General features: G+C 39.3%; 1 protein-coding gene across 1 annotated transcript; it reads right to left on the bottom strand.

Annotated features, from left to right (window-relative positions):
- Positions 1-3,176: 3,176 nt before the first annotated feature.
- LOC130164756 (uncharacterized) lies at positions 3,177-4,913 on the bottom strand. Its single transcript, XM_056369697.1, has 3 exons — positions 4,655-4,913; positions 3,853-4,446; positions 3,177-3,465 (listed from the first exon to the last, which is right to left on the bottom strand). Exons 1-2 carry the CDS (start codon positions 4,740-4,742, stop codon positions 3,887-3,889), a joined length of 648 nt encoding a protein of 215 aa, XP_056225672.1. The 5' UTR covers positions 4,743-4,913; the 3' UTR covers positions 3,177-3,465; positions 3,853-3,886.
- Positions 4,914-11,902: the final 6,989 nt, after the last annotated feature.

Below are 11,902 nucleotides of genomic sequence, written 5' to 3'. Positions count from 1 at the left end.
CAGTGTGTGTGTGTGTGTGTGTGTGTGTGGGGGGGGGGGGGGGTCCTGCTGTTTTAGCTGACCTCGTCCCCTCCCACACACACACACACACACACACACACACACACACACACTCTGCTTTATTTATTTACAACAGGGATTACAGCATGGAAAAAAAAAACCCCTGCAAGACCCTTATCTACACCAGCAGGAGGAGCCCTAAGTAAAGGCAGAACGCCAGCTGTGTCGCAGTGATGCAGCACTCTCCACACTCTCCACTTGTCTCATGGCTGTTAAATGCAGATGGGGTGAAATACTGTAAATAGATACAAAAAGAGGAAGCGGAGGAGCCACGTTGGCCGCTGAAGCGCCTGCAGTGACCTGGCAGGAATCTCAGCACAGAGGCACCTCCATGTAATGACAGCACTATCGAGGCAAATCCCCTCATACTGCACCACAGCGCACAAGCAGAGGCAACAACCTCAATTCACTTGCTTGAGGCGCTTTGAACCCACCAGGCTTTTTTACTGGAAGGAGTGACTGAGAAGTCTGCGTACGCAGGATATGTTTCAGAGTATACGCTGAATCACTTTGAAAAATCCTTGTTGTCAAGCAGCCTCCACTTTCTTTCTCACTCTCTCTCCCACTCACTGGCTCACTGGCTTGTTCCCTCTTCAGAGGCCTTTCAACTTTTCTTTCATCTGCTCCTAGAAAAGCTGACTGAATCGTTCCAGCTGTTTGAAATTCTCCAGCGGTGGCAAGCAGGCAAAAATACTCAATATTCTCTCCCCTCTTTTTCCCCTCTGTCTTACTTGGGTACTGCTCTGACCTTGCTGCAGAAGTTTGCTCACCTCACTCAACTCTGGTTCCTATTTAGTATGCAAATGTATAATCCAGAGGCTTTGTGTGTGAAAAGTAGAGCGGTGGTTCTCTGCCATTTTTGTGTCATTGACACCACTCGTCATGCTGCAAATGTGTTAATTTGTTAATTTAAACTCTATTTATTATATAAAAGTTAATATTATTACAATAACTTTTTCAGACAAGTGAACTCTGAATGTTCAGGTCAGTTGGATAAAGTTTGCATTCCTACCATTAAACTAAACTTTATGTATTTAGAGTTGCAGACGGTTGACATTTCAACCATTTATCCATTACTATTAGTAAATAATTAGAACAGTTTATCCTTTGCTTTCAACAAATCATTGTTCAATCATTGTTTATTTATGACTTTTACAAAACCATTTGAACTGATTTTCCATTTAATTATTTCCAACTGTTAATTCAATTCGTTTGCTAGCTTGTGTTTGACCTCCATGTGAAGAGCACATTTTCAACACCATGACATTTTGCTGGGCCCCACCCTCCATGTAGATGGAGATGGCTCTGTGGTGCCAAAATGTCATGTTAAAGAGGAGACTTGGTGCTAATTGGCCCAGCCATCCTTCACAGGAAGTGGCCGCTTGATGGCTCAAATAACATTTATTTTCACCCCGACACGGAAGCCATGTCTCATTTTTTGTGAGCACTGGAAGCGATTTGCATTCTGGTTAATGTTCTCAGTCAAGACATTATGAATTTACTGCAAGCAGACTATTTTCTTTGAAGCTGTATAGGACCTATAGTCTGTTTGTGCTATTTCGTTAACCAAATGTCACCTTTTTAAAAAGAAGTGCATATTTCAGTCTGGAAGATAAAGTGTGAAACTCCTCCCTATGCGCGATGTTTGATGGGAAAGTGAATGAAGTTGAAGATTTCCTGCTACTGGAGGAAATAGGAGAGACTGGTGTTAACATGGTGGCCATCACAAAACCATCAATGAGAATCTGAAAACAAAAACCAGCAGCTGATGTGACATAAAAAATGTTATAGTAGCAAAAACTCATTAAATAGTTTTTCATTGCATCTTGTCTCTGCCCTGCAGCTCCGTGCTGGTGCTCCGGTTGGTGGAAAGCCACAGTAACAGCAGGAGGCTGAAGAATTTGCCAGTGTTAGCAGGGCAACATGAATTAGTGATATGCATGATAATGCATTAAATATATATATGTATATTTTTGCACGGCCTCCATAAATTAATCATAACATGACAATCTTGGACAACGCCTGACCAGTCCTGCAGAAAAATGTCCCCAGGAGAGACGGGGAGAGATTGGAAAGTGACGGAGGAAGCTCAGTGTTGAGGAAGTTATGGTTTGATCTTCAAGAGATGTTTGAAATGATGAAGTGAGCAGAGAGCAACCAGCAGGCAAGACAGTATAGCAGTGCAGATGCAATCCAGCTGGTTGCCAAGGCAACTTGGAGTTTTTTTTCCCACTCAGTTATCAATGTGCCAACCTCCACCATACAGTATGTTTATGTATCAGTATACTATAGGCTTGAGTACAGATTCAGTTCATCATAATAACAGAGCCAGTACAGTTGTTTAGTTTGTGTTTAGCATTTTAAAATCAGGATGAATCTATTTGACAAGTAATTTCATATGTTAAAGCCCCTGAAGGACTGGTTTCAAATTTAAAGAGTAACTACAACCCCATTTATTTTACTGTACACATAATCACATGGAGCTTTGTTGGCATATGATGTTGATACAGGCAATTTATCAAGTTTTTCTGCTCAAATTGAATCTCATTTTTGATTTAAAAGTTCAGTTCAGCCAAATCCTCCCATCCTCCCTTTTGTACAGGGAGAACCAAAGTCCACCTCTTGGTAAAAAATGTTTGTTACCAAGGCCAGAGCGTTTCTAAAAAATATTAATGAAGCAACTTGCAGCTCTGCATCATGATCCATGAGCTTTTGAAATATTTATTTTACCTGAACCAACAGCCTTATCACCAACAGCAAATATTGTTTCAAAAACCTGTTTTTTTCCCAAGGATAACTCTGGAAAGACTAACTTTAGGGAATACACCCCACAGGGATGACTCAGTGTGTTTGCTCACTGTGTGGCTCAGAAGAGATTAATTTAAATGTACTGAACAAAGACTGAAAGACACAGTATTTGCATGTGAGAAATTTTAAAATGAGGTATTTGACTAACTTCACTCGTTCCTCTTCAAAAAGCCTGTATGTGCACACTGAAGAAATTATTAGGAAAATAATAATGTGGCCGTCTTTATTCTGTACTATCACATTCAAGTATTCAGCTTCTTCAGACACCTTTCACAATGCACTTTGAATTAATGTCAGCATTTCTGGGGATCAAAATATTGGAAAGATACAGAAAATGCTAATTTGTAGTCGTTTGTCATGAATTAATAAATACCTGACACACACACACACACACACACACACAGTAAAAGGCACAAAAAAATGCTAATATTGAAACAGACAAACACAATTCATTTCATGTCGTCAAAGGCTTTTACTGAATCCCATTACTGTAAGACAATACTTCAATTGGTTTTAATGCTCTAATACCATTTGTTGTCATTGTAAAGGAGATGGCGGTGATGATGCCCTTGGTGCTGGAGATCAGGTGTTGGAGAGCTGCAGAGAAAGAGCAGATAAAGATACATATGAAGATAGAACCTGCACAACATGAGAAAAAGCACAGTTTGTTTCTCTGCGTGTGCAGAGATTCTGAGGCGAAATGAATACTAATTCTGTCTGTAGCTACATTTGAACAGATGAAGCAGATGTCGCTGAGACAAGACTACAGAATACGCCTGTGATGTACCATGGTCACATTTTATATACTCGTGCATATGGAAATGAATGTTTAATGAATAATTATATAATCATAAGAGGACAAGATATCGTCGTCACAAAGTAAAATTCATTGACTCATATTCATTATTTCTCATTTTCCTCATCATCTCTCTGCGTTCCTATGGAAGAAATAAATCATTTGAAAGTATGAAAAGTGAAGAATACCTGCGAATGTTGTGAGGGGTTCATCTTTCTCTGCTTATTCAACATGAGGCAGTTCAGCTTCCAACTGTTCCGGTTTAATATCCTTGGGACTGATTTTCATCTTGGACGCCTCCTCTTCCAAACCGTTCTTCACCTCCTTTTCCATGGCCTCCTCAGTGAACACCTCACCATCCAAAGCCTTCTCTTTAACCACCTCATCTCCCAAACCCTCCGCATTGAGCACTTCCTCTTCCATGGCCTTCTCTCTGAGGAACTCATCCTCAAGAGCGCTCTCGATGAGCATCTCCATGAGCTCCTCATCTTCCAGGGCGCTCTCCACAAGCGCCTCCGTGAGCTCTTCATCTTCGAAAACGTGTTCCATGAGCACATCCTCTTTCAGAGCAGCCTCGTTGAGCACCTGATCTTCTAAGGTCTTCTCATTGAACACTTCGTCTTCGAAAGCTTTCTTCAGGAGCACCTCGTTTTCCAAGGCCTTCTCATTGAACTCAGGTCCCAAGGCTTTTTCCTGGGCTTTCAAATCTTTAGCTAGGCCTGCTAATGTGGGATCATTCTTTAGCTCATCAATGTTAACCTCCTCGAGTTTGACTGAATCAGCTGTGGAAGTCAGAAACACATGACTTTGTCCATCAATAAAGGAAATGTTCTCAAATAACTTTCTGATTAGACTAAGAACTTGGTGAATGTTGTAATTTTACATTAAAATGAGAAGACATTGACAGATACACATACAGATCTCAATACAAAAAGGCACACAGCACATTACTTCAGATACACACCCCATCACATTTTATCATCTAGTTACCTTTGGCTTGTGCAGCACTGTTTTGTGTTGGCGCTGCATTGATCGCAGCCACAAAAGCAAAGACCAGGAACATAATTTGGATCCTCATTCTCTGAAAGAAAAACACAAAACCTTAAAAAAAAATACTATCAAATGCTCTTTGAGTGTTTAGTAACTGATGCTGTTGGGTCTGTGCACAGAGAAATAAAGGTACTGTGGTTCTGTACTCACCTTTAGCTTGCAGTGGCCGACTGATGCCTTCAAGTGGAATCAGGAGGTTTCTGACTTTCTGACCGACGCTCTTCTAATATTTGTAACTTTCAGTTGAGCATCCTTGTTCAGTGTTTGTGTTGTGACTACAGGATACAGCTCATCCAATGAAAAGCTTTCACATGTTTACTAGTTTGTGACAAACAATGCTCCAAGGCATATGGTATAGCCTCCTGCAGGCAGAGGCACATTTTGACAACCAGGATCAACCAGATGCTTACTTTTGTTCCCTAATGTCAAATACTGATCAGGTGTACAATATATTCAGTCTCTAAATAAAAGCATTTGTAACCTAATATCATTTATTGTACTGCCGTGGTTTTATACTTTAATTTATAATAATATTTCATTCATATTTTCATAAAGCTTCAACCTAAAGTCTGAACCTAGAGGTGGGGACTCCACATAAAACTGATTGAAAGAGAGGAAGTGTCAAATGAATGACAAAATCAATATGTCCTGGGCCGGAGCCCACTGGAGCTGAGCTACACCTCCTGGCATCTGAACAGCACCCTGCTGGGGCTCAGCTCCATGTCCTGTCCTTCAGCATCACAGTGTTGCCAGCTCCCACACAACTCTGAAAACGTCCTCAGTCAGACGCCGTCTCACAAAACAAATGTAGAACGCACAAGCTCCTTTTCTTTGACTTTAATATCTGCGGTGATCACACAGCAGCAGTGTGTCTCCAAATTGAGAGAGAGAGGCAGGGTGAAATTTACATAACATGACTCAGCAGCGATAACTTCATTAGCTTCATTAGCTTGTTTTTAACCTAAATATATTTCTGCACAGCAAACAGGTTTACACAGCGAACTCATTGGGAACAAAGCGACTGTGTGTTCAGAATGAGCATCATCAAAGCTGCATTTTCATTTTCATCTGAAGTCAAAATATGGTTTCCTCTGGAGAATCACATTGTTTTTTCTCTGATGTGGATTCAAATGGATTAATACAGGGAATTTTCAGTTGCTTTGTTTAAATGCAATAATATTTGCAGTGTTGGCAGTCTGCAAGCGTGAAACTATTTCTAATCACTTCAGTAAATAAAAAAAGGCAACACATATAGCAGGCCTCATAATGAAAACACTATTTATTGTACTCAGCTTGTAAATGGCTGTAGATACTGTTGATGTCTCAGTGTAAAGATGAGTCTTTTATCTACATGGACTTTCAGTGTTTCTTGAACCATGATTGAAAGTATTTATCTATAATGCCATATTCAAAAATTACACGATAATTCAACAAAGATCTGAGAACTGGTGTTAAATAAATAAAGATTTACAAACCTTTATAATGATACTAATGTTTTACCGCTATTTACAGTTTGGTAAAACCACGACCACATAAGTGATAAGTGTCCTGACTTTAAGAAAGCCAAAGTCAAATATTTGTTTTTCAACTCTCACTCCAATTTGGCTAATGCCCTGAGGCTCAGGTGAGAGCGCTGACGAACCTGCTGAGTCAGAGAGCAGCTGCTTTCAAATAATGATATGGAGGCTGCCGTGTAGTACTGGAATAATTAGCTACTATTGTAATGTAAATAATGATTTTTTTTCACAATAAAATAATTTTTGAAGTGATTTATTATAATTGCATGATGAATTTTATTAACCAAATTGAAGCAAAGTGGCCAGCTCTCTTAGACTTGGCAGTTGACTGTTTGCACATAATTTAGTTTACTAAGATAACGGTGGCAGATTTACCATTCATATTATCAGTAATTGTAGAAAACAACAGTGTTCTTTAAATACCAATACTGTTATTTCATCCTGATACCTAACATCAAATAGATGTGTGTGGGCGTTCTCAAACAATATGTTTTCACTTTCAATGTTAAAAGAGAACAGGCTTTTAGAACGAGGACTCACTGACGTGTTTTAACATTGGTTGTGGTGTCTATTAACTTCTCCTACAAACTGGCAGAATAACACACAGTGGTTTTATATATTTAAATAATATCATTGTGTATTCAGTCCGACAGCTGGCCTGATGCATAAACACTTACATCTCCCTCAGCTACCAGGGGGGCCTCTAATGAACGAACATCTAAACTCTCCCTCGGTTCCTCTTTTTATGTTTTGATCAAATTTTAATAGCTTTAAAATACGCTCCCTGACTTTACTATGATATCCACTGAAATTGAGATGTGCAGGTGCTGATTTTTATCTCCCTCTGTTCTTGAAATAATCTTTTTTGTTTGCTTTTGCTGATTTATTTGCTTTTTCACCATTTTTTCTTGATGTGTTGCATAATCTGACTGTGACAAGTGTGCTGACTTTTTTTTTTTTTTTAAGACGGTGCAAACCGAGCTTTTCCACCTTGCTTTTTGGATATTTGCTTTTCAACTGTCAGCCCTCTTTGCCTGAGCCCCTGAGGGTCACACAGGTTGGCTGATGCGAAAGCAGAAAACAGTGTTTACTCTTGAGTTCCTGTTAAATATATTCAGTCTTTGCACTGGGACCACGGCCCATTCAATTCAATGTTTCCACGTGTTTGGGGAGTGAGTTAACAAACAATGCCCCGAGGCTCCTGACACAGTGTGGATCATCGGTTTTTAAATATATTGTCTCAGTTAAAGCCCAAGTATCCAACTGCTGCTGCACATTTACAACAGTGGTCAGCAATGTGTTTGTTTCTTTTGATCTATTTCAGAATACATTTGATTTATAAAACTGTTTTTGGATCATATATAAAGGATGAACTGAGCTGTTTGTGTTAATACTCATTTGGCAGAAAATGACTCATTTTGACTCATTCATGGTTGAACGAAAGGGTTGTTGTTGTTGTTGTTGTTGTGTTGCCTAGGAGAACATTTCTGTAAGACTGTCATCTATTTACATTTGTGAACACATCTGTTTCTGTCACATGGGTTAAACCTTTCCTCTCATCAAGGACCAAACCCACCACTAGAATAGATTTGCAATGGACACTGTAATTTGGTAGTTTTTGCCATGTTAACACTTTCCAGTTTGTTAAGTAAAATATTTTCAAAGGAAAAATGGTCACAAATTGGTCAGTTATTATAATCAGTTATTTAAATGGCTCCCACACAGGTACACCTTCAGATTTAGTGCAATTCAGTACAATCAAACTCCAGCCCTGCAATGAATACACGGTGTTGTATTGGCCTGAATTGATATTAAAAGGCGTTGCCAGAGAAATACCTGTGGACACACTAACAATTGCCTCAGTATTACCCCCAGCAACACCTCTCTAACACCTCTAAACCGTTTGCTTTATACCTGCTGCTCCAGCTCTGACTGAGTGTTTCTAATCAGCATGAAGCTGTTTCACCCCTGCAGGGATATTAAGGGATATTAAGAAACAATGTGTTAAACATATTAAAAGTAGCCCTTGATATCTCCTATTTTATGGCAGAAATTGAATAAACCCATTAAAATCATCTGAATATAACATCCAGGATCCAGCACTATACATTAGTGAAATAAGTTACTCTTGTCTCTTCAGTAGTCAGCTGCTTTTTTCAACTGCCTTGCAGGGAAATAATGAAATGACATGTTGTTAAGCAGTAAATCACCTTGAAATCTTTAGGAGAAATGAAGTAAAAACCATTCAAGGCACAGCACTGATGATTCTGACATCTGACTATCAACCATATGTTACTGAGCTAGCCTTTGATATGTCAACTTTCCCTTGGTGAATCGCTCTAATTTTAATTCTTTTTATTTTTCTACTGCGCCACAACCTCGAATTTAAATTGAGTTATAGATTCTTCAATGAAAAGTACAAAAGTGCACCAAAAATACAAAGTACGTTTAGATAATTAGTGTATTTGATTTGTTCATATTTCTTGTATTCAGCTCAATCTGTTTTTACATTGATTCAACACCCCCCCCCCCTTCACATCCCTCGACAACAGGACACATTCATGAAGGATCTAAAGTTCAACATCATCCATAAAAACGAGGTCAAAGGAAGTTCTTCTCGCTCCCTCCTATTAGTCAGGATGCTCTCGGCAGCTTCATAAATGTGGATCAGAAGGAAATTTTTAGCCATGAACTACAGAGCTTTGTGGGAAAATAACTAATGGTGAGTTAAAACATTTAATGAGCATGGCCACAGATCTAACACCTCATTTCCATGTCTCAGAAACTACTTCAAACTCCGTTCTGCCTCTGTGTGACCTGTGACCACAAGAGGGAGACAGGCCTCTGGTAGTACGTCAGGACTCTCTCACACAAACCAACACACGGATACACACACACACACACACACACACACACACACACACACACACACACACACACACACACACACACACACACACACACACACACACACACACACACACGACCAACCGTTCCTTCTTTCTTTCACATCTGAATCTGTGCCACGAAGTTGCAAAAACATTTTGATCTCAATTTAAAGCCTGAAAAAGAGACTGATCAAAACTACTTTGTCCTTCAGTCCTCTACTTTCCTCGACTCTTTATCTTGGCTACTTTATTGCTTAGCCAAAAATGAACTTTGTGTCCATTACTTTAAAATCCTTATACTGCCTGAGTCTGGTTAAACATCACACAGAAGCAAAAAGAAAAGTGTAAACATGGATAAGTGCAGTTTTGGAGAAAGCACTTTTACTCAAGTGCTGTACTTCAATACAATTTCAAGGCACTTTCCTTTTTCTGCAACTATATTCTACTTCTACTTTGCATGTTAAGATTTTACATACATAACACATGATCTGTTTTTCAGATTAAGATACACAATAGTATGAAAAGTAGTTCAACTGCATACAAATGCAAGGGAGAGGAGAACCAACCTGGTGCACACCCTGCACACTGTGGGAAACATGATGAAGCTTTAAACTTCTGAGCAGACTCCTGCTGGGCTGCCTAGTCGCTGAAAGGGGTCAGAGGTCACAGCAGGAGCAAAGGCAGGAGAACCAGTGGTGGCATGGTGTGACCTTTAGAGAGGAGGAGGGAGGGGTTTCCTTAGCTGCAGGGAAACACAAAGTGCCAGAGGTCACTTTCAAGATTATTGGAACAATATGTGGGGCTCAGAGTGGTGATATTCAATGCGGAGAATAACGAAGAAGCAACAACATGCAACACACTCAATATTTAGGGGTGTATTAGCTTGTAGTTTATATATTTATAGCCATGCTAAACATGTGACTCCAAGAGGGTAATGTCTCTTATTTGGTCTGTCAGTCCAGCTCTTTGATCCAGGGTGAAATATCTTGACAAGTATTAGATGTGTGCCATGTAATTTGGTCCAGGATGAATGCTAACAAAGAATGCTAATTATGCAGATTAGTATTGTATAATTCAACATATACAGCCTGGGATTTAAACAGCTTTATTCATGAATATTCAACCAGGTCTGATGATGTAGAACCAGGCTGGAACAGCTGAGTGTGAGATGACCTAAAATGACAACTGTACAGGAGATGAAACTGTTTAATGTTGATAATGAAATTGATTTTTTTCTGGTGGAACCCTGATTATAAGAGATGAATAGCAAATACGTCCATTCAACAGTTTTGTTTTCTTGCACCTAAAACAGAAAAAAAAATCATATTGCAATTATTTTGGCAGACACTACGACTGTGATATGAGTCATGATTTCAGGTGTAGTAGTAATTTTTTTGCATTTATTTTACACTGGAAAAGAAAAAATGATGATGATAATGATGCGGTTTTTGTTGGGGCTTGTACCAAACAAGCGTGTTCCTTTACGTCTGGAGGATATGACTCGTAGCCCGGGGGCGTCTCTGTGGCTCCACAATGCCTCATTTGTGGTGTGTCGTCAGACATTGTATTCAATGCTATTAATCATTCAGCCCAAACCTAAACTATATGAATGAGTATTACATCTCCACAGGGCTTTGTGAATGGCTTGTAAGCAGGGCTTTTAGACTTCTAAGTATTTGTTATGTAATTGTTTTCTTTAGGAAAGATAAGATACCACAAGAGGACAACTGTGAACTTTGGAGAAGCTGGAGTCATTGGTTTTACTTCTGATTCATGGCACATTTTATGCTAGACAGTATAGCTATTGTTGCTAGCAACTTGGTGTTTCAAGCATTTTAACTACACCATTGAAAATGCATTCCTGCTCGCTTGAGACACAAACAGCCCAAAGTTGGAGAGTTCTCATCGGGCTTTTTCAGGGCAGAGTTCAAAGCTACATCGCTCTGCAGACACATCATTTAACATGTGACAAGCATTCAGCTCCCTGACCTCAAACTTGTTATATTCCAAGGGCTGCTTCTGTGTTTTCGCTCAGCATTTCTTCTGTCTATTTGATAAAAACACTGGATCCTATCATTTGTACTGCGGCCACAGTGAGCATGTGCAACAGGACTGTTTGCTTTGTGCCACTCCCTGTAAACACGGGTCATTTATATTGTTGTGAACACAGATTGGAGCACAATCACAAGGTTTGTAATAACACGTGCTGAACATTTACCACAGTATGAAAATGTTTTTCCTTCATGGCTTTTGTATGGCTGTTATAATATCCTCACTGTTGTTCAACTTACTGGCTGATCTTGTGCTGATGTGACAGCAAAACATTTAGTGATAACATGGTATTAAGAGAGTGTGCCTGAAGGAGAATCTGAACTATCCACCAGCTGACTGAGGGAAAAGACAGCAAACTGTAAACTCACATGGCAAACATATTACGCAACCTTTTTTTTTTTTAAGTGGCATTCTATAGAAGGGAAATGTGTTGACCTCAGATTAAATAATAACATATTTTTCTATTTAACGTAGGTTCCTTTCTCAGCTGCATTTCACTGCATATTTCATACTTTATTTATACTCTCATAAACCACAACAACATAAACACTGACCACTCAAACTATGATGAACCAGTGTGTGCTGTTATGTTTTCAGAGCCAGTTATGTTGGGATTTGGAGATATCATTAATATCATAAATATCTCCGGATGTATTTAGGGTTGTGCCAGGTTGTAAACGTTTCATCTTCGAAAATTAGATGTTTTTCACAACTTTGCTGTTTGCCGTTTC

The sequence above is a fragment of the Seriola aureovittata genome, chromosome 23 (assembly GCF_021018895.1).
Source record: "Seriola aureovittata isolate HTS-2021-v1 ecotype China chromosome 23, ASM2101889v1, whole genome shotgun sequence".
Lineage (NCBI taxonomy): Eukaryota > Metazoa > Chordata > Actinopteri > Carangiformes > Carangidae > Seriola > Seriola aureovittata.
This window is presented reverse-complemented; position numbering and strand designations above follow the sequence as displayed.